The following is a 23,028-nucleotide window of genomic DNA, read 5'->3' as shown; positions in this document are numbered from 1 at the left end:
CCCCGGGATCGCCGCTCGCCGCGCGCAACCGCAGTGACAGCCGGCGGCCGGGCTCCCGCGCAGCCGCGGTGATGGGGTACCCCCCATCGCGCAGCCGCGCTGGCATTCGTCTGGAAGTCCGAAGCCCCGCCTTTGTACCTTGCGCCAGCGTACTGAGGCAAAAGGGTGGGACCTGAGGCCTCGCGCAGGCGCTTGGGAAAGCTCGTAGGGGTCATAGCGCAGCCGCAGGAACCTGGGGACTCTTCATCCATTGGTGTTTCTGTGCAGACCTACGGGACTCTGTTCCCGCGCAGGCGTGTTGGCGGTGCTCCCCTCCCGCCCCGTAACCTAGCCGCTTCCCGCGCAGGCGTATTGTCACTTGTAGGCCCTCACAAGAAAACGTCTCCTTTCGCCATTTTGGTAATGGGATATGGGCTGTCGTGCCCTTGGAGTCCTCAGGCATGAAGGAACAAGGTGTGGTGTTAGGTGGAGCTACTGCTGGTGTCGGTGACAGCAGTATTCCGAGGAATACTGGACTATTTGGTTCTAGCGTTAGGTGAGGCTGAACCTGGCCACCATATTGGTAAAGAGAAAAGAAATGCCATTGATGACTCTTGGTGGCAGGTTGGACGGCTGCAGTTGCCATTTCCCTCCAGCTCCTGACATTTAATTTAGACCGAGCATCCCTGCCTTGAATGGTGACGTCACTATGGAGAGTTCCGCTTGCCCATTACTACGCTCTCATCACCATCCCCAAGAACTGCTCTTTCAGAAGAAGCCCAAAGCAGAGTTTGTAATCCTGACAACGCCCAACTACCTGCTACAGTGGACTTCAACTCCCAGTTTGCAGTGTGCAACGGGTCCAAAGGGCGAACCGGAGCGCATTGCAACCTGGGAGGAAGAATCGTGATGGGTCTGGTGGATTGTGGGAGTCGTAGTTCGGTGTGCGTGCGATGCACTCTGCGGTAGGATAAACTCAGGGAAGAGTGATTTGCCTGCTGGGAAGGGATGCTTTTGAGAGCTGCAGTGCTGCATGCTGGGATTTGTAGTCTGAAGGCCTCACCTCGAATTCTGAGCCGGGATTGTGCCTCTGTTCCAGGGCGCCCACCCCTCCCCTAGGTATCGCTATCAGAGAGATGGCCAGTTATTGCTACCAATATCACTGCAGATGACGCAGTGAAGAGAAGTGCATCGTTGTGCCTAGGTGTTTAATTGGTATTTGCTGCCAGATAGTTGTGCCCAACCCACTTTTAATGTCAAGGCACGTTTAGCATTCTCCAAGTCATAAAACTGGAAAGAGCTCAGAGACCATCTGATTTATTGTCCTTAGGCCAGGCGCAGTGGCTCACACCTGTAGTCCTAGCACTCTGGGAGACCGAGGCGGGTGGATTGCCCTGAGCTCACAGGTTCGAGACCAGCCTGAGCAAGAGCGAGAGCTCGTTTCTAAAAATAGCCCGGTGTTATGGCAGGCGCCTGTAGTCCCAACTACTCGGGAGACTGAGGCAAGAGAATCGCTTGAGCCGGGGAGTTTGAGGTTGCTGTGAGCTATGACACCATCATAGCACTCAGGGCAACACAATGAAACTCTGTCTCAAATAAATAAATAAAATGATTTAATGTCCTCATTTTCAGATACTCAGAGAGGAACAGTGATTTGCCTAGATCGCATAGTGAATTTATGGCAGACCTAGGAAAAAAAATATATTTTTGATTCCCAGGCAAGACATTGCTCATTACACCATTCTGCCTGTGCAGAATTGTTGTTGCTCCCTCTTTTGGGACAGTAAGAACGAAGAGTTAAGAGTTAGGATGCCAGGGTATGGAGTCTTAGGTTTCCTTTTTCTGACTTTTCACATTCCTGATGCTCCTTTTGGCGCCTTTTCCAGGTACCGGAAGGATCATTAGAAAAAAAAACAGAGAGGGGTGGTGGTAATGACGAATGTCATGTAAATTAATTGCTCTCTGCCTTCTGTCAGTCAGAGTTGTTGGTGATACCAACAATAGACTTTAGTGACTATGGAACAGAGATGTAGCCCTCAGAGAGTGGAGGGTTGAGGTAGATTGCCTGTATGAAAGTGGCCAGATCTTCTCTTTTCTGGGGCTGTACTTCATGCCACAGACCCTCAGAGGCTACAACCTCACATGGCCTCCCTCATTGGCTTCCTTCCTACTGCTCAGGGCTCAGCTGTGCTGCTGTGTCAGCCTGAAGGCATTATGGGGCAGATAAGTAAGCCATTGGCATATGTCCCATGAACAAGGCTTTACTCCAATCAGTTGGAGTTGAGAACAGGAACAGGCAGTTGGCTAGTGAGTGAAGTAAGATTGGCTCTGTTGACAAGTGCCAGGAGAACATCATACATTTTTCTCTCGGAACTTGGAGAATGGAAGTTACTCCATTGGGGTCATAAGTGGTGTTACCTTGGAGAGCTCCAGTCCTGGAAGTTCATGGAGGGTTGAGGAGAAAGGGCAAGTAGGGTATGTATGCTTTTGGAATTGACATCTCATGGCTAATCTAGGTACTGCACTCTTCCTTGGATTAGAGCTTCTATATTGCTCAAGGTGGCTTGTGCTAGAGCATCCCTCCCCAACATTTTTAGGCACCAGGGACCAGTTTCATGGAAGACAAGTTTTTTTTGTACAGACTGGGGTTGGGGGTGGTTTCAGATGATTCAAGCACATTACACTTAATGTGCATTTTATTTCTATTATTACATTGTAATATATAATGAAGTTATTATACAAATCACCATAATGCAGAATCAGTGGGAGTTCTGAGTTTGTTTTCCTCTAACTAGATGGTCCCAGCACTAACATCACCAGCTCAGCTCCACCTCAGGTCATTAGGCATTAGCTTCTCATAAAGAGCATGCAACCTAGATCCCTCACATGCACAATTTGCAGTTGGGTTCATGCCCTTATGAATACCACTGATCTGACCAGAGGGGAGCCCAGGCAGTGATGGGAGCAATGAGGAGTGGCTGTAAATACAGATGAATCTTTCCTCGCCTGCCCCACCCTCCTGCTGTGTGGCCAAGTTCCTAACAGGCCCTTGGCTGTGGGTTGGAGACCTACAGTTTGGGGACCACGGTGCTACAGCTGGAGGTGGGCAGCATAAGTGGTCAAGACCTCCCTGTTGAAAGGCTGTAGAAGTGCCATGTGCTAGTAGCTCCTATTATTTCTTTCAGGGATCTTTGTCTCTTGGTTTCTGAGTTTCTGTAACTCCTTATTTGCCTGCCTCTTATTCTTACTCTGGAGAACAGCCATGCAAGCCATGCCTCTAAGCATGGAGTGTGCATCCTGGGGGCCAACGATGCATAAACATGTTTGTCTGAGGAGGCACTGGGGGCCATAGAGAAAGGGCAAACTTAAGTAAATCCTGCCCAGTCACCTTTCCCATAAGCCCATGGATAGGGCTTTTGCACAATTTAGGAGCCAAGCCCCTAAGCTGTATTATACCTGCTCCTGACATCTGCCTATTATCTGAGGCCACACCAGATGAGGACTTCATGTCAGGCCTTCAGTCTCTGTTTCCTGTTCCAATTTCCCAAGACTTGCTTGGAAATAAGGGGAAGGAGAGATGTGTCAGGCTCACTGGGCCTTGTCAGCAATCCAGTTGCATTGAGAAGGGCTTTGGGACTGTACCAGCCTGTGGTTCTGGACTTGGCAAACAAGAGGCAATGAGGCATTGGAGTGGATGTGCAGCAGGGTTCTTGGGTTCCCCATCCCTGTGGCACCAGACTGTAGGGCCTCTCATTTCACCTGCCATCTGTTACACTGACCTCTTTGGGATGGCAAACCATGCTCAACTGCGTGTAACTTTTATTTTTCTTTTAAAGTAAAATCTAAGGATGATTGATTGGCGGGCCCAGAATGCCTTCTGGTCCTGAAGTCCATGTCCCACTTATTTCCCACCTCCCTTCCCTCCAGTAAAGCACCATTCACCTGGCCACTACTTGGTTTTTTCAAAAACACCATTTTAATAAGGAAACAACAGAAATAAAAGATTATTCTCCGGCTGGAGCCCAGACCCCAGGTAATACATTACATATGCAAAGTGGCCTTCAGCCAGCTCCTGGGCCTCTGCCTGGGGCTCTCTGACCACCTATTTCATGCCAAATTCCTGGGTCATCAGACCTCTGCTCCTCTCCAGAATGTGCCTGCCCACTCCCCTTATCCCAAAACACAGTGACCAGGAGAGGGGAATCTGGCAAATGGCTGAGATTAGTGGAGGGACTGGTGGGGAAGAGGACATTTGTAACAGCCAGATAAACCTCAGAGGAAGGTTTCCCTTTCCTTGAGGGGTAGGGCTGCTAGGGATGTCCTGCTTTGGTGTGGAGCATGAGTGCTCAGGGAAGCCCAACCTGAGCTTGGAGTAGCGTCCCTGAACCCATTAGGATCCCTTAGAATTATTGCCTCCACTGCCACAGGTCAAGAGACAGAACTGTCCATTCTGGAGGCTGGACTTAGAGGACTAGATGACCTCCCCAAGGGGCTGATGTTGGCATGCCAGGACTACCCAGAGGTCACCACTGAGAGCAGTTTTGGCCACTAGTGATGGCCCCATGAGGAGCACCCTGGTGCAGTTTCAACCCTGCTACAGGGTCCTACATGCCAGGACTAGATGGTGGTCATGTGGCGAAAGGTGCTTCTGCTTTGCCTGCGAATTCCAGGCTGGAGGTCCAGGCATGAGGGAGGTCAGGAGAATGCTGGCTGTTAGTACATGTGCTCCAGCCATGTTCTGCCCACAGGCAGATGCCCTCTGACTTGGGCCCTAACTGGGCTGTGGTACCAAGAAAATAGGCCATGGTGGGCATTGCAGGCAGGGAAGGGCACAACTTCTTGAGGGATTGATGGTGTCTCCTCCCAGGTGGTATGTACAGGAGGTGGAGAGACAGCAGGAAACCAGGAGCCCTGCTGCTAGACCATATCACAAGGCTGAGTTGGCTTTCCTAGGCTGTCCCCACCTAGATGGAGACTTCATATTCTCTCATCTCCTGAAAAGGAAAGAGACTGCTGGGAGTTGGAAACTTGTATAAGGTTTGCCAGGCCATAATTCATCTTCCCAGAGAAAAGGGAAAAAGTGAAAAGGGTACATGCACAAGGGAGCAAAGAATTGGGTCTCAGCTAGGGTGTCAAGGTTGGCATGGTTACTTACTCCGGTCTCGTAAGTTGGATTGTCAAATGCTGACTCTACGGTGATGCGGTTATAGGGGCGGGGGCGTGTTCGAGGCAGCTGCAGAGAGCTTTTCCCCTGGAGCCTAAAGGCAGAGAAACCTGTGAGTCAGGAGTAGTGGGCAGGAGTAAGGCAGGTATGTAGAGCAGGAAGAGAAGCAAGACTCACCTGGAGAAGTACAGGTACACACCTCCCACCAACAGCACCATTGCCACCAGTGGTAGGAAGATGGCAGCCGCAATGTGGGCAGCATCCAGGGTGCTGGAGGCAGCAGGTGCCTTGGCAACTGAAAACACAGAAGGTAGGATCAGAGCAGAAGTCCCTCTCACCTGGAGCCCCACATCCACTCCTTTTTGCCCAAGTGCATTCAGCTACCAGCTCTCGCTACCAGCTGAAGGCAGGAAAGGAGGCTTTTGCCCTGCTAGGCCTAAACCTCTGGTCCTCCCTCCTTCGCAAGCCCATGAATGGCCTGGGAGCTGTGAGAACCAGAGGTAAGGAGACCACTTCCCTAACCCTCAAGGGTAGAGACTCACCATCTAGGCTGCGACTGCTGTAGAACCCATCCAGAGAGGCTAGAATAAGAGGGGAGGGCCAAGGGCAGTGGATAAGCCCAGTGGGCCAAACCACTGAGGCAGGGAGTGGAGGTAGTGGGCTAGTTGTGGCAAGGATTTGTCCAAGGAGAGCCTACTCCAGGATTTGCCTTGGTATGCCAGGTCAGAAGGATTTGGCAGAGACTGGGGAGACCAAGGATAACATGAAGGATAACCTGCATGGGCAGGTGGTTCTGGTTCTTAACATTGGACATCTTTGCCAGAGCAGCCCTATGAGCCAGAAGGGGCTCTGGGGGCTTCCAGGGCACTCACCAGCTCTACAGATGGGTGGGGGGTCGCTCCAATGTGAGGGGTGTCCGGGCACACACTTGATGCTGGCCTGGCCCTTCAGCACATAGCCAGGGGCACATGAGAAGTGGACAGTGGCCCCTGCTGGGTATAGCCGCTTTTCAGGATTGCGGGCACCATTCTCAGGGGCACTAAGGCCGTGGCATGGCTTGAGCTGTTCCACTGCAAAGCAGGCAGAACCCAGTGAAGGTGCCAGGCTCCTGGCCTCCAGAGGCAGCATCTTTTGTCTCCTACCAGAGGTTTCCCCTCCTACCCATCTGACACTTACAGAGACATTTGGGGGCCCGGTCACTCCACTTGGGGTTGCCAGCCTGGCGGTCATGGCAGGTGAGGATGGAGCTACCTGTCAGCACAAAACCCTGGTCGCAGATATACTGCACAGTGGCCCCCACAGGAAACTTAGAGCTGGATATGAGGCGTCGGCTGTGCTCCACATCTCCGGGGTCATGACAGGAAGTCACTGTGGGTGGAGGGGTGATGAGGAAAGTAGCCCAAGAAGAACTCAGCAAAAGCCGATCCACCCTGGCTTTGTTCCAGGTCAACTAAAATCTTCATGTCATATGGCTCCACCGTGTCATATGTCACAGGACTATTTAATATGTCCCTACCATTTTGCTGGTGTGTCACCTCATTTGTCCCTTTCACATGCATTAGGGTCAACAAGCATGAATTGGCCGTATCTACCAGGAATTAAATACTTGGAGTATTTGGCTGATAACACTATGAAAAGATAATATCCCCATTTCACAGATGAAGAAACTGAGCCTACGAGAGGTGAAGGAACATGAAGGATACTAGCTAATAATAGCTGGAGTCTGGTTCAGAATCCAGGAGAGAGGCTTGCAGGTTGTGTTGGGCAGGGAAGCATGGGGAACAGGTACACTCACCCCTTTGGCATGAGGGCAGGTCCTCACTCCAGGTTAGGTCCCACTGGCACATGAGGACACTGGATCCTACTACCTGGTAGCCAGGATAGCACTGGTAAGTAACCACAGTGCCATGTACAAGCTCAGGCTGCGATGGGCTTTTCCAGCCATTAGAGATCTCAGGTAGATCCGGACATGTGTCATTGCGAGGCACCTCTAGGGGCATAAAGGCAGCAAGATGCAGGCCCTCAGCCAGCACCAAAGCAACTGTGCTAGCTATTCCCCCTCCCCTTGAGAGCACTCTGGCTCCTGCCAATTTGTCCTGGGCATGGGCTGTCCTGGGTAGGCTCTGTGATTCATTTCCCTCTGCTCAAGGGCCCTGCCCTCAGCCTCCTAGACTCTAGGGTTATTGCCTAGGCTTTGGCTTTCCAAAAGCACCTTGACCAGCTAGTTCTTCAGGCCTAGAGATGGGGCCTGGTAGGGTGAGGGAAATTTTCCTTTTTTTTTTGAGACAGAGCCTCAAGCTGTCACCCTGGGTAGAGTGCTGTGGCATCATAACTCACAGCAACCTCCAACTCCTGGGCTCAAGTGATTCTCTTGCCTCAGCTTCCCAAGTAGCTGGGACTACAGGTGTCTACCACAATGCCCAGCTCTTTTTTAGACAGGGGGTCTTGCTCCAGCTCAGTCTGGTTTCGAACCTGTGAGCCAGGAAATCCACCTGCCTCGGCCTCCCAGAGTGCTAGGATTACAGGCATGAGCCACTGCACCCAGCCCAAAATTGTGACTTCTATTGAGATTGTCAGAAAGGTAAAAAGCAATACTTTTCCTTGGTTCTCTATTTTTGTTGGAAAGTTTTCCTGCTGCCTACCCAAATCTCTCTTGCTGACACAGAAAGTTCTCTTTCTCGGAGTGGGCCCTCAGGGAAGATGGAGGAGAGGACTAGCATCCTTCAGGTGATACTAGCTTTCCTTTGTCCAAAAGAGCACCTAGGGTGCTCACCTAGGGTTCCTAGTCCCTTGCCTCTTTGACTTGCCATGGTGCAAGGTCTGCACTCCAAGTGGGGTAGGGACCAGCTCACCAAAGAAGTGGATGACGAAGCCTTGCTGGTAGCCCATCACTGAGGTCCCAGGGTCTGACTGGAACTGGATGGTGACATCAGCCATGGAGGTAAAGAGCTTGAAGTGGCCACGGGGCCCTGAATACTGGCCCAGCACCCGGGCTGTCAGGTCATCCCCATCATAGAATGTAAGTACATCACCAGGGCCTATGCGCAGCCTGTGAAGGAGAACTGTCAGGGTAGGGCAGGCCTGGGGTCCAGGATGGGCTGAACAAGAGGTGTCCTCAAACCTCAGGAGTTGGCTTGGCCTGACCCAGTAGGCACTTACACTCGGACATCCAGCATGATGCGCTTGTCCTCTTCCACGTGCACACCCCAGATGCAGTCCTGTCCACGGCCATAAGGCTCAGGCCAGTTGGGGGAGAGCACCACGCCAGCTGAGTCTGTGATCTCTCCACTGCATACAGCTGGAAGGCAGGGGAGGTCCCAGAGGCATATTGCCTCCATGCTCCCCCCATGCCATGTCCTGGAGCTATCACATGCCCAACAGAGTGCCCACCTCCTCTGAATCATACATGTCATGGGCTGGCTCCAGGGTTGGTTTCCTAGTACCCACCCAGCTCTCTGCCCAAGGCGGGCTCATCCACTGGTGCCTACTAACCTCGGCAGGCTGGTTCTGTTTCATTCCACTGGGGGTCGTGGGGGTCAACACACTCGATGATGATGGAGCCCTGCTCCAGGGTGTAGCCAGGGTCGCAGCTGAACTCCACAGTGGTACCCACAGGGTAGGAGGGTGCACTACTGCTGAAGTTGCCATATTTGACAAAGGGCTCATAGCAATGGCCCTGCTGGAAGGCTGGAAACCACAGGGCCCCACATAGCTCAGCCTCAACTGGCGTAAACACGGGGGGCAAGCATCCTTCTGTTTTCCCTCCCCAGGGCTTTTCTCCTGGGTACTGATGACAAATGTATGTCCTGAGCTTGGAGTGGACAGGTGGTAGGGGAGGGACAGCCCAGAGCACTCATCCCTATTATGCTCAGGAGGCCATCTTGACCGCTAGGATTGCGTTCTCAGTGCCTACTTTTGTGCTTAGTACACAGAAGGTACTCAATAAGCATTTTCTTTCTTTCTTTCTTTCTTTTTTTTTGAGATAGAGCCTCAAACTGTCATCCTAGGTAGAGTGCCATGGCATCACAGCTCACAGCAACCTCCAACTCCTGGCTCAAGCGATTCTGTTGCCTCAGCCTCCCAAGTAGCTGGGACTACAGGTCCCTGCCACAACTCTCGGCTATTTTTTGATTGCAGCCATCATTATTGTTTGGCAGGTCCGGGCTGGATTTGAACCGGCCAGCTCAGGTGTATGTGGTTGGTGCCTTAGCCGCTTGAGCCACAGGCACTGAGCCTCAATAAGCATTTTCTGAATGAATTAATGTTTGTATGCATGTAGGAGTAGATCTAGAATGTCTCTTACAGCAATTCTCCCTCTGTAAGGATGGGGGCCTTTTCTGCATTTCAAAATCTGGAGAATTTATTCATCTGAACCAGGCAAGGGACTCCAGCAAAGATGGGGCAGGAATCTTAGACTCAAGGGGAGGGCCAGGGATAGGGAACCTGAGTGCTGGATAAACAGGGGAAGACTTGGAAGGAGCTATGGGATGGAGGCGGAGAGGGGGAGGTTTTGGGAGAAAGACCCCATGCCCAAGCCCACCACCCAGCCCTTCAGCCCCAGTCAGGCCCCAGCAGGCTCACCTTCATAGCGCAGGGCCATGCCTGCCGCTGCCCCGCTGCTATCAGTACTGAGCTCCACAAAGAAGTGTCTGCCAGAGCTGAGCAGGCCCTCAATGGGCAGGTATTCTACCTCATAGGAATCATACACTGGTGGGGCCTCCACGTTGTCCCCGTTGCGAATGATGAGCCTGGGCCAGAAGAGCGGCAGTGGCTGGTCATTCACCCAGGTGGGCTGTGGCCCCAGGCTTGGGTAACATTTCTCTACCAGGTACACATATTACTAGGCTGGGCATCCACATCCCCCTATGACAGCCCCTCACCTGTCATCATCCTCTGCCAGGGAAACCTTTTCAAAGTGCAGGTGTAGCCGCTGGCCCTCAGGAGCCTCAAGCAGCCAGTGGCAGGTGAGGTTGTTGCTGTAGTTGCCCGGGAAGCCCGGAGAGACAATGCGGCCAGTGGTGGCATTGCGGATCACTCCACCACAGGCAGCTGTGACACAGAGACAGGATGTAGGCTGGGCCCCCTGACTGGAAGCTGGACAGCCTAACAAATCTTCCTCCCCACCCCAGCTCTGTATCATCTGCGTGGGGGCAGCAGGAACTTTTGCCTCCATGTCATCTTTATTAACATGGTCTTGAAGGTACATCTTCAAATTCTGTCACCCTGTAGCTCCAGGTGATCTGAACTCCAGAACCCTACTTCCTAGCCTTTCACACCCGTGGGACTGTTTGTGTGCATCACTCTGACTGTAGGTAGCTCTGTCATTGCCTGGCTATGCGGTCCCAATAAGTCACTTTCCCTCTCTGCTGACTCCTCTAGGAGGCCATTCCTGACACCCATGAGGTGGAATTTAAGAAAGCCCTTCTGCTGGGCTCCAGCCTTCCTGGATACATCTGCATCTCTACCTCAGGCTACTTTAAGTAGTACCCCCTAGGGCAGGGGCCCAGTCTCTTCATCTCTTCAGGCCAGGCATGGGGTTGGTGTTCAGTGTTGGTTGAGTAACATGAACTCGTAAAAAGATGGGTAAGACTGGATCTGGGAGGACAAACACCTGAAGTGCATGCCATCCATCCCAAAGCCTTTGCCTTAGCAGGCACTGCTAGCCACAGATGGCCCTGAATAGCTTTCCACTGCCATTCCTGGGCTGACCCCTTAGGGCAGTATTTTTTTTAGAGAGACAGAATTTTACTTTGTCGCCCTTGGTAGAGTGCTGTGGCATCACAGCTCACAGCAACCTCTAACTCCTGGGCTTAGGCAATTCTCTTGCCTCAGCCTCCTAAGTAGCTGGGACTATAGGCGCCCACCACAATGCCCGGCTATTTTTTGTTTGGCGGGGGCCAAGTTTGAACCTACCACCTTTGGTATATGGGGCTGGTGCCCTACTCACTGAGCCACAGGCACCGCCTGGGGCAGTATTTTTCAACCTTTTTTTTTTTTATCTCACAGAATGCTGGAAGCTACAGTTAAACTTCTGTGCCACACTTAAATTATGTTGATTTTTTAAAAAAAGAGTCAAAAAAAGAACACCTTACTGTGCTTTGAATTTCGTTTGAAAATAATTTAATTAATGATCTTTAAAAATTTTTGCAGCACACTTAAGATCCTCTCATAGCAGACTGGTGTGTCCTAGAACACTGGTTGAAAATCACTGCCTTGGCTCGGCACTTGTGACTCAAACGGCTAAGGCACCAGCCACATACACCTGAGCTGGAGGGTTCGAATCCAGCCTGGGCCTGCCAAACAACAATGACGGCTGCGACCAAAAAATAGCCAGGTGTTGTGGCAGGCACCTGTAGTCCCAGCTACTTGGGAGGCTGAGGCAGGAGACTCACTTGAGCCCAGGAGTTGGAGGTTGCTGTGAGCTGTGATGCCCTATCACTCTACCCAGGGGGACAGCTTGAGGCTCTGTCTCAAAAAAAAAAAAAAAAGAAAAGAAAAGAAAATCACTGCCTTAGGGTGGTGCCTGTGGTTCAGTGGGTAGGGCGCCGGCCCCATACACAGATGGTGGCGGGTTTGAACCTGACCCCAGCCAGCTAAAATAGCAATGACAACTGCAACAAAAAATAGCCAGGCGTTGTAGTAGGTGCCTGTGGTCCCAGCTACACGGGAGGCTGAGGTAAGAGAATCACTTAAGCCCAAGAGTTTGAGGTTGCTGTGAGCTGTAACAGCTACAGTACTCTACCGAGGGCAACATAATGAAACTCTTTCTCAAAAATAAATAAATATGGCTCGTAGCCATATTTACAATAAATAAATATGACCTGTAGCATGGTGGTTATGGTGCCAGCCACATACACCGAGGTTAATGAGTTAAAAACCCGACTGGGCCAGCTAAACAATGATAACTGCAATGAAAAATAGTTGGGCATTATGGCAGGCGCCTCTAGTCCCAGCTACTTGGGAGGCAGGGGCAAGAGAATCACTTAAGCCCAACATTTGGAAGTTGCTGTGACACACTCTACTTACTGAGGGCAACATAGTGAGAGACTCTATCTCAAAAAAATAAAAATAAAAATAAATAAACTCAGCTTTAGCCTCCTCTCCGTATACCCAGATACCCGGATACCCGGATACCCGCTCTTGCAGGCACGCTTCATTGTGCCTGCACCATGGCTCCTGCTGTTTCGGGCCTCCACACCTTTGCATATGCTGTTTCAGGAATCTACCCCCACCTCCCCAAGCTAACATTTCTGTAATCCCTCTGTGTTATTTCCTCAGGAAGCTTTGTCTGCCTCCTTTCTCATTGTGGAGCAGCTCTCCCTCAGGTTCCCCTGACACCCTGAGTTTGCCCTTAGCACTGAGTTGCTCCTCAGTCTTCCCTGGAGGCAGAGTTCCCGCAGGGCAGAGAACAGCATCTTGTTACCCAGCTCTGGTGGTGCCTGGCACCCAGGAAGGGTTTATAGAGTGAAACACTGTTCAAAAGCTCAAGCTCCCCCCCTCCAAAGAAAAGAAAAAAAGCCCAAGTTCCTTTCACACTGCAAAGCAAGCACTCTGTCTTCCTTCCTCCAACAAGCCCCCTTCCATTGACAGCAGTCCCAGACCTTCTGTTCACCCAGGACCTGAACCTGGGAGTTCCCTTTCACTGTCCCCCTTCATCAATGTCTCAGGAACATTTTCCCTCCTGACCTTTCCCGAAGTCAGAAAATTCAAACCCTCTTGCCTGGCTGGCCTCCTGGCTGGCTCTCCTAAGGAATAGTTCTGAGCTCCTTCCTTCTCTTCTCTAAGAACTTTAACAGCTCCCCACCCAGTATCTTGCCTTGATATTTAAGGCCCTCCCACTGTCCTCTCTATATGTTTCAGGCTTCAGCCAAACCTAGCTATCTTGTGTCCCAAAACACCCTCACCTCCCTGCCTCTGTATCACTGCCCATATTTCCCCCCCATTGAAATGTTAAAGCTTCATTGCCACCTCCCCTGGGAAGCCTCCTAAATACACAAAGAAGAATGATTGCTCCCTCCTACCTCACTTTATGTCTCTTCGTTGGTATTTTTTACTTCCAATTCTGGAACTTGGTGACCTTTGTGCTGTTTTCCCCTCTTTCTTTTCTTTTTTTTTTTTTTAGAGAGAGAGTCTCACTTTATCGCCCTCCGTAAAGTGCTGTAGCATCACAGCTCACAGCAACCTCCAACTCCTCAGCCTCCCAAGTAGCTGGGACTATAGGCGCCCACCACAACGCCCAGCTATTTTTTTTGTTGCAGTTTGGCCAGGGCCAGGGCCGGGGCCGGACCCGCCATCCTTAGTTTATGGGGCCGGCACCCTACCCACTCAGCTATAGGCGCCACCCTGTTTTCCCTTCTTTCCTAGAATTGTGGTCTCTTCAAGGGCAGAGTCCCTGTTTAATTCCGTTCTATATACCTGTTGAGGCTGCATATAATAGATGCTCAATATGTGCAGGTTGGAAGAATGCCACTGAGGTGTGTGACCATTTTCTGGCATCCTTATGGGAAGCAAATTAAAGTGCTATATGGCAACAGATGAGCCCCTCCTCCTCACTCCTCTGCTCAGCACTGAGCCCTTTTCTCTTGGGCCACTCACCAATGCAGACAGGCTCCTGAGGATCCCAGAAGGGCTGGGTGGCATTGAGACAGGTAAGGAGCCTGGCACCCTTCAACTGGTATCCAGTGGCACAGTGGAAGCGAGCACTGCCTCCTGGGTGGAGGCTGGTGACGGTCACATCTCCATAAGCTGGACGTCGGGGAAAGTGGCAGCTCAGGAGATAGGCTGCAAAAAGAGAATGGGTGATTGTGTGTGTGCGTGGTGGGGAGCTGAGCCACTGGGTAGGGAGGACTCTGTCCCAGCCTCCTAGAGGTGTCATTTGGGGCCAGAGGAAACTTTAAGAGTTCCATAAAAGGCTAGATGCAGTGGCTCATGCCTGTAATCCTAGCACTCTGGGAGGCTGAGGCAGGTAGATTGCTTGAGCTCAGGAGTTTGAGACCAACCTGACCAAGAGTGACATCCCTGTCTCTACTAAAAATAGGAAAAGACTAGCTGGGCATCATGAGAGGATCCTGTAGTCCTAATTACTTGGGAGGCTGAGGCAATAGGATCTCTTGAATCCAGGAATTTGAGGTTGCTGTGAGCTATGACACCATGGTACTCTACCCAGGGCAACAGAGTGAGACTCTGTCTGAAAAAAAAAAAAAAAGTTCCATAAAAGACTTCAGTCCCTCCCTAGGAGATGCCAATGATATATCCAGCAGCCTGAGCTGGTTCTTGGGTCTGGTCAAAGCTTTGTGACACTTTTCTACAGGTTACTTAATCTTTTTATGTCTATTTCTTTACTTGTTGTTTGTTTTTTGTTTTTTTTTGAGACACTTATTTTGTTGCCCTTGGTAGAGTGACATGGCAGCAGCCTAGCTCACAGCAACCTCAAACTCTCGGACTTAAGCAATTCTCTTGCCTCAGCCTCCTGTGTAGCTGGTACTACAGGCACCCACCACAATGCCTGGCTATTTTTAGAGCTCTTGCTCTTAGTCAGGCTGGTCTCAAACTCCTGAGCTCAAGTGATCTACTCATCTTGGCCTCCAAAGAGCTAGAATTACAGGCATGAACCATCGTGTCCGGCCTTATTTCTTCACTTGGTAAGAGAGGTTCAGAATGCTAGCCCACCTATAGGGTTGTTGGGAAAATAGAGGCGATAGTATTTTATCCAGCTTGGTATCCCTGGTACCCAGATGATAATATAACTTCAAGGTATGTTTATTGCGGCACTATGGCTCATGCCTGTAATCCTAGCACTCTGGGAGGACAAGGAGGGTGAATTTCCTGAGCTTATCTGTTTGAGACCAGCCTGATCCAGAGAGAGACCTCCTCTCTGAAAATAGCCAGGCATTATGGCAAGCGCCTGTAGGGAGGCTATGGCAGCTACTTGGGAGGCTGAGGCAAGAGAATTACTTAAGCCCAAGAGTTTCAGGTTGCTGTGAGCTGTGAAGCCACAGCACTCTACCAAGGGTGACAAATGAGACTCTGTCTAACAAAAAAGAAAAAGTTATGTTTATTGTATTACACCTGTAATCCTAGCACTCTGGGAGGCCAAGGCAGGAGGATTGCTTGAGCTCAGTTCAGAGATCAGCCTAAGCAAGAGTGAGACCCTGTCTCTACTGAAATAAAACAGTTGGCCGGGTGTTGTGGCAGGAGTCTGTAGTCCTAGCTACTCAGGAGGCTGAGGCAGGAAGATCACTTGAAGCCAGGAGTTTGAGGTTGCTATGAGCTATGCTCTGATGCCATGGCACTCTAGTATGGGGTAACAGAACAAGACTCTGTCTTAAAAACATATATATATGTCTGTATGTGTTTATTGAATGACTAGTAGATGTGAAAGTACTTGAATTGGTGAAAAGCCTGTGGTGATGTAAAGTGTTAATATTATTTTTCCTTTGGGGACAAATATAAATTGCAGCAGAAAAGACTGAAGTTAGACAGTAAAAGCTTTCCAGATATTTACTGAAATATTGTAAAAAAAACTTGATGGCAAAAACTATAGACTTCTTTTAAAGACAGGATGGAGATGAGGGTGGGGAGGCATGGCATGCCTTTCTTGACGCTGGGAAAGGGACAAGTCTCTCTGGGAAACTTGGTAGCTTTTGATATTGTTATACCAAGTATGACCAAATGGTGGCAGCAAATCCTCAAAACAATCTGGCAAATCCCAAGCCAGGGGCCAAGCAATAGTTGAACTAAAAATGGGGATCCTGGCTTGGGTCTATGGGGTGAGGAAATAAGGCCTAAAAGGGTCAAGGAGAGGGGCTGAGAGAAGGCCAGGGCTACAGTGCCTGGCAATCTTTATGGTGGTAGGAGGGATGGTGACTGTCTAGATTGACAACTTGGATCTTCAGGTGTGGAGGCCACCTTCCCTAATGGTGGCAGGTGGATGGGAAGAGAAGTCCAGGCAAGAGCTCTACCAGCTTTTGGGCGCCTTTGTGTGAAAAGCAAAAGAAGCTGCCTTTGGCAGACTGGGGTCCAAAAACTTGAGTGTTATGACTTTCAGTTTTGTGACTTTCATCTGCCCTGGCCTTAGTTACTATGTCTGTAAAAGTGGGAGGATGATTCCTGCTCTTCTGTCTTTCATAGGAATCTTAAGAGAATATCCAATAAGTGCTAATTGTGACTGGAAGGCAGTATGGGGCAGTGCTTAGGAGGCAGGCTCTGGCGTCACACTGCCTGGATTTGAGTACGGGCTCCCCTACTTGCTGTGCCACATTGGACTAGTTACTGACATTCTCTGTGCTCAGTTTTCTTGTTTACCACCCATTTAGAGTACATCTTGCACTCAGTGTTGTAGAGGTTAAGTGAGAGGATGTATGTGCAGTGTAATCTTGATTAACAATAGCACCTCAGGCAGGGTGCAGTGGCTCATTCATGCCTGTAATCCTAGCACTCTGGGAAGCCGAGGAGGATCAGCTCAGGAGTTCAAGACCAGCCTGAGCAAAAGCTGGACCCCCCATCTCCACTACAAATAGAAAACCTGAGGCAAGAGAATTGCTTGAGCCCAAGTTGGAGGTTGCTGTGAGTTATGATGCCACAGCACTCTACCCAGGGTGACAGCTTGAGACTCTGTTTCAAAAGAAAAAAAAAGTACCTCACATCTGCATGTACCTTCCAGCTTCTAAAATGCTTTCACATTCTTCTTACTTGATACCTACAGTATTCTTGGGGGAGAGAGGCAAGTGAAGGGTTATTAACCCATTTCCAGTTGAGGAAAACTGAGAGAGGTTCAGAGAGACTGTGTGTCCTCATCCCACGGTAAGAAGTAGAGCAAGGGGCTCGGCGCCTGTGGCTCAACCGGCTAAGGCGCCAGCCACGTACACCTAAGGTGGCGGGTTCGAATCCCCAGCCCGGACCCGCCAAACAACAATGACGGCTGCAACCAAAAAATAGCCTGGCGTTGTGGCGGGCGCCTGTGGTCCCAGCTATTTGGGAGGCGGAGGCAGGAGACTCGCTTGAGCCCAGGAGTTGGAGGTTGCTGTGAGCTGTAATGCCATGGCACTCTACCCAGGGGGACAGCTTGAGGCTCCGTCTCAAAAAAAAAAAAAAAGAAGTAGAGCAAGGACTTGATGCTCCTGGCTCTGGAGCCCGCTTGCTTTGCTTTCCATCCCCTCTGCCCCACCTGGTTTCCCAGCAGAAGTGGTACCCTGGGCTCAGGGGTCAGAGAAACCTGACAGTAACAGACAAGGCTGCCTGGCGTGGTGGTCCATGGTGGCCACTCATAATGACCTGCGGAAAGATCCCTGGCCAGAATGGGGTGGGGAGAAGGTTGCGGAGCACTGTACCTAGCATGGAGGGGGGTTGAGGTGCTGACATCCAGGGAGATGAGATCTAGACCATGAGCCAGATATCAGGCTTGGTGCCTGCCTGTCCTTACATCTTCCCCTTGAGTTCTTAGTACAACTCTTATAGGGGAGGGCCCTTATTTCACAGATGAGGAGACTGGGCCAGGATGAGGTAAGGGCTAGAGGTAGGGGTAGATAATGAAGCCCCCAGACTCCATAGTAGCTAAAGTGCCATTTCTCAGGATGAGCTTCCTCCTGTTGCCATGACAACCATTCCTAGGGAGCCTGCACCACTGCAATCTGTCGAGTTATTTTCTCACTGGAGTCTGTTTAGGGGGCCAAGACCTGTGCCAAGAATGCTCAGGGAGGAGGAGGGGGTTGCCTGTCAGGGCCCTCTGCCTCCCTACCCTGTTGGAGGCTGTAGGAGGGGAGTTGGGACATGGTCCTGCAGTGAGGATCTGGTGAGGGCCCATCCCTGTGACCTCCAACATTAGCTTAGACAGCTCCAGCATGGGCATTGGGCCCCTCACTCCTCTTCTGGCACCCTTTTTCTCTAGCCCACGGAAACGCGTGTGTGAGCACACGCTCCTCCTGTTCCCATCTCTGGGATCAGGGCTAATTACAGACTATAATTAGGGGAATTACACTCATTAAGGAAAGAGCTGATCATTGACAAAAACTGGGCTGAAGAGGGAGGGCCTCTGGGAGCCAAGAAAGAGGCAGGATGGGGCCAGCTCTCCCAGCCCTTCCTTGGGTCTGCTCCTCCTTGTCAGGCCTCCAATTCACTGCCATTCAACCACCTTTGTCTGGCCTGATAGAGAGGAGGTCCGGAGTTTTGTGCAAATGAAATTTGCAGCAGGAGAGAAGGTTACGGTGGCGTGAAATTATGCCCACTTCCAGGGAGGACTGATGAGCTATTAGGGAGGTTAGATGGACTGCCTAGGTCCCTTGCCTTACCTACCTCCTTGCCTCTGCCAAGCCCCTGTACGGCCCCTGCCTACTGTCAGGCTCTCTGCTACCATGCCAGGCTGCTCCCCTATTTTGGGTGGGGAGGCCAGGATAGGTTTCTTAGAGAGATTTTAGGCATCCCCATATGGAAAGTGCCTACCCTACAGCTGGGCTGTGATCCCCTGCAGGGCTGCAGTAGTGGTCCATGACAATGCAAGACAATCCTGTGATTGTTCACACCAATTATTTCCCCATTAGCTTGCCCAGTCTGAACTGGTTAACCAGTGCAAAAGATCAAGCTGACTTGATGCCAAGGGGTGGGGGATGGGCAGGAGGGATGTGGATGGGAGCGCAGCAGAGTCCTAAGCCCCTTTTCCCTTTCCTATCCTGCTAGCCCTTTAATACTAGCGTCCTTAATGGAACATGTGCTAAGTACTTGACATTCGCCATTTTGTTTAATCCTGTCCATGACTGTGTGGGGTAGGTATTTTGGTCTCAAATTATAGGAGAGGAAATGGAGGGTCAGAGAGGTCAAATGACCTATCCAAGGCCAACAACCATTAAAAAGGAGATTCAAACACATTCAAACAAATCTGCCCATCTTCTGAGTCAGTGTTTTTCCCATTGCATCTTGCCACTGTCCTATTTCCATTGGTGTTCTGAGATGATTGGGACATGGGCCAGGTCTAGGGTGGGTGAGGCAGTCCAAGAAGGCTAGGCTGGCAGATAACGACTGTCAAGCCCCTTTGACCTTGGCCCTCTTTTTTTTTTTTTTTTGAGACAGAGCCTCAAGCTGTCCCCCTGGGTAGATTGCCGTGGCATTACAGCAACCTCCAACTCCTGGGCTCAAGAGATTCTCCTGCCTCCACCTCCCAAGTAGCTGGGACTACAGGTGCCCGCCACAACGCCTGGCTATTTTTGATTGCAGCCATCGTTGTTTGGTGGGCCCGGGCTGGATTCGACCCCGCCAGCTCAGGTGTATGTGGCTGGCACCTTAGCTGCTTGAGCCACAGGTGCTGAGCCAACCTTGACCCTCTTGCATTTGGGCAGGTCTTTTGTTGTTAATACCAGTTTAAAGGGTCTGCCTCCTCCAGAGATTCTGAATGCCCTGAAGGCAAAGACCTTGGCTCTTTCATCTTGATGTTGCCTGTGTCTAGCACAAGGTTCGTAAAGAGCAGGTGCCTTGGAAAGTTTACTGAATGAATGAATGTCATGTGTAGTCCTAGCACTCTGGGAGGCTGAGAGGCAGGTGTGTTGCTTGAGCTCAGGAGTTTGAGACCAGCCTGAGCAAGAATGATACACCATCTCTACTAAAAATAGAAATAGCCAGGCCTTGTGGTGGGCATGAGATGGGTGCCATGAGATCGGTGGTCCTTAATCTCGCCCCATAACAGGAACCTGTAGACCCAGCTACTCAGGAAGCTAAGGATTGCTTAAACCCAAGAGTTTGAGGTTGCTGTGAGCTCTGATGCCATGGCACTCTACCCAGGGAGACAGAGTGAGACTCTGTCTCAAAATTAAAAAAAAAAAAGATTGAATTAGTGGCAATGGGTACACATAGCTACCTGATCAGAGGCAAGACCTGTTCTCTGGCTCAGCACCCTTGGCACAGTAGTTACGGAGCTCTGGCCACATGCACCAAGGCTGGCGAGTTCAAACCCAGCCCAGGCCAGCTGAACAGCAATGACAACTGCAACAAAAATTAGCCCAGCATTGTAGTGGGTGCCTATAGTCCCAGCTACTCCGGAGGCTGAGGCAAGAGACTTGCTTAAGCCCAAGAGTTTGAGGTTGCTGTGAGCTGTGACACCATGGCATTCTACCAAAGGCAACATAGTGAGACTTTGTCTCAAAAATAAATTAGTTAATTAATCAAAAAGCAGCTATCTGCAGGGTGGGGGGTGGAGGAGGGAAGGTCCTGGGGGTTTCAGATGATACTTACCTCCAACTGTACAGAGCTTTACTAGGTACCTGTGCTGCATGTTACTAGCCCCTCTATGTTCATCTGCAGGCTGTAATTATACCAGAGATTCCCTAGAAGAGCTACCTGTCTGGACTGGATCCCCCCTTAGCTGCTCAGGCCTTACCTTGGTAGTGGAAATGGAAGGTGCCAGGCCCAGCAGGTGGTGGGAGGCTCTGAAACCTCAGGGCTGCTTGGTGGGTGGGGCTGCGGATGACCTGGCCCCGCAGCAGGAAAGACTGGTTGGCCAGGGGCAGTGGGTCAGGCCCCCCCAGACCCTCCACAGTCAATGTTTCCCCCTCCTGGAGGCTGATGTTCTGGACCTGCGTAAGGAGACAGCAAAGCCGAGCAGTCAGACTTCTTCCTTCTGTTATCCCTGCTGCCCTCAGGATCCTGCGGGCTCCAGACAGGCCGGTTCTCAATGCCCCCTTGGACTTCTGAGCACCCAGACCCTGAGCTAGGCACTTTGGTGTGGAAGGAGTGCATCTCACCCTCTCGGTAGCTCTGTGAGATGGAACCTGAAATTCAGAGATGGTAAGTTATCTAAGGTCATAGAGGTTATTAGCAGAACTCGGATCTGAGGCCGGGTACAGAGGCTCATGCTAGTAATCCTAGCACTCTGGGAGGCTGAGGTGGGTGGATTGCTTGAGTTCAGGAGTTTAAGACCAGTCTGAGCAAAAGTAAGACCCAGTCTCTACTAAAAATAGAAGGGTGGCACCTGTGGCTCAGTGAGTAGGGCACCAGCCCCATATACCGAGGGTGGTGGGTTCGAAACCAGCCCTGGCCAAACTGCAACAAAAAAAATAGCTGGGCATTGTGGCAGGCACCTGTAGTCCCAGTTACTCGGGAGGCTGGGGCAAGAGAATCGCCTAAGCCCAAGAGTTGGAGGTTGCTGTGAGCTTTGACGCCACAGCACTCTATTGAGGGCAACAAAGTGAGACTCTGTCTCTAAAAAAAAAAGAAGGGTGGTGCCTGTGGCTCAGTGAGTAGGGTGTCAGCCCCATATACCGAGGGTGGTGAGTTCAAACCCAACCCTGGCAAAACTGCAACAACAAAAAAAAATAAGAAAATAAAGTTAAAAAAAAAAAGAAAAAGAAAAAGAAAAGGTAGTGCCCATGCCTGTAATCCTAGCTACTCAGGAGGCTGAGGCAAGAGGATCGCTTGAGCCCAAGAGTTTGAGGTTGCTGTGAGCTATGATGCCATGGTACTCTACTGAGCATGACAAAGTAAGACTCTGTCTCAAAAGAAAAAAACAAAAGAACTAGGATCTGTAAGTACATCTCTCTGCCTCCAAAGCTTTTCAAATACACCAGCTGCTTTCTGTTCCTTCACCTCCCTGGGCTCAGTTTTCTCATCTGTAAAGTAAGGTTGGGGTCATGTGTTGAACTAGATGGTGTCTGAGGGCCTGGTCAGCCATGGGTAGTTTTGAATGTCAGATCCTTCTGTCCAGCTTTCCCTGGACATCCTCACACCTAGTCTGGCTCATACTGAGTTACCCTCTTTCCTTAACCAGCGGCTCTCCTGGGAAAAATCTACCTGGATGCCCAAGTCAGAAACTGGCATCCTGCTTCCTCCCTCATACCCCACATCCATTCATTCAGTCCCCTCAATTGGACCTCAAATCTCTTCACTACTCTTTACCCCCAGTGCCACCTCCCCAGCTCATCACTGTTAGTACTCTCCTAGATCACTACAGCAACGTTCTGGCCGGCCTCCCTGCCTATTGGGGTTAACCCATCAATATTTTCTGAGCTGTAGCTGGTTGATAGTCCCAAACCTGTTGCCCATCATAGTGCTTCCTCATTTAAGTCCTCCAGTGGCTCCCCACTGAGCTCATGTAGCCTGTAATATCTACTCCAGACTCCTTGCTTAGCCCTCAAGACCCTGCCCAACTTGGCTCCTGCTGTCAGCTTAGCCTTATAACATGCCCCTCCGTCTGTCGGCCATCATTCTAGTCTCTCTCTGCTACTTTCCTCTGGCTGTCTCAGGCCCCTCTGTCACCATCCTGATCTTCAGGCCCTCAATCCAAGGAGCATCCTTCTAGTTTCCACCTCTACTGAGTCAAACAAGGATTAGATAAGGACAGACTCTGCCCAGAAGAGAAGTGGCAGTGTGGACTGGTAGAAGGAGCACTGGATTGGGAACCCAGAGATCTGGGTTCTCATTCTAACCATGTGATCTTGGACAAATGCACTAACCAACAGTTTTCCATTTATAAAATGGCCTAGTATAGATCTTAGCTACTCAAAATGTGATCCCCAGACTAGCAACTTCAGCATTACTTGGGAACTTGAAAGAAATGCAGAATCTTGGCTGGGCGCCTGTAGCTCAGTGGTTAGGGCATTGGCCACATGCTCTGGGGCTGGTTGGTTCAAACCCTGCCTCGGACTGCTAAAACAAACAAATAAAAAAAAAAATAGGCAAGCATTGTGGAGGGTGCCTGTAGTCCCAGCTACTAGGGAGGCTGAGGCAAGAAAATTGCTTTAGCCCAAGAGTTTGAGGTTGCTGTAAGCTGTGATGCAACGGCACTCTACTGAAGGTGGCAACGTGAGACTCTATTTCAATAAAAAAAAAAAAAGAAAGAGGCTCGGCTCCTGTGGCTCAAGCGGCTAAGGCGCCAGCCACATACACCTAAGGTGGTGGGTTCGAAT

At 50.7% G+C, this 23,028-nt stretch overlaps 1 protein-coding gene across 3 annotated transcripts in view; it reads right to left on the bottom strand.

Annotated features, from left to right (window-relative positions):
* Positions 1–3,936: 3,936 nt before the first annotated feature.
* Positions 3,937–23,028, bottom strand: part of SEZ6 (seizure related 6 homolog) — a 56,716-nt gene continuing 37,624 nt past the window's right edge. For 2 of the 3 annotated variants that reach the window (XM_012809732.2, XM_003797133.3), the window contains exons 4-17: positions 20,505–20,700; positions 13,739–13,924; positions 10,024–10,192; positions 9,725–9,891; positions 8,636–8,830; positions 8,303–8,441; positions 7,996–8,192; positions 6,939–7,133; positions 6,320–6,511; positions 6,016–6,213; positions 5,686–5,724; positions 5,321–5,438; positions 5,135–5,237; positions 3,937–4,989 (exon numbers count right to left, since the gene is read on the bottom strand). In XM_012809732.2, the coding sequence (XP_012665186.1) occupies positions 4,957–4,989; positions 5,135–5,237; positions 5,321–5,438; positions 5,686–5,724; positions 6,016–6,213; positions 6,320–6,511; positions 6,939–7,133; positions 7,996–8,192; positions 8,303–8,441; positions 8,636–8,830; positions 9,725–9,891; positions 10,024–10,192; positions 13,739–13,924; positions 20,505–20,700 (2,127 nt within the window). In that variant the 3' untranslated portion in view covers positions 3,937–4,956. The remainder of the gene's footprint in view (positions 4,990–5,134; positions 5,238–5,320; positions 5,439–5,685; positions 5,725–6,015; positions 6,214–6,319; positions 6,512–6,938; positions 7,134–7,995; positions 8,193–8,302; positions 8,442–8,635; positions 8,831–9,724; positions 9,892–10,023; positions 10,193–13,738; positions 13,925–20,504; positions 20,701–23,028) is intronic. The other variant, XM_003797134.3, reaches the window with a different exon arrangement.

Source organism: Otolemur garnettii, unplaced genomic scaffold (genome assembly GCF_000181295.1).
Source record: "Otolemur garnettii isolate 467f Iridium unplaced genomic scaffold, OtoGar3 scaffold00112, whole genome shotgun sequence".
NCBI classification, from domain to species: Eukaryota; Metazoa; Chordata; class Mammalia; order Primates; family Galagidae; genus Otolemur; species Otolemur garnettii.
The sequence above is the reverse complement of the archived record's forward strand: the minus strand, read 5'-3'. Positions and strand labels throughout refer to the sequence as shown.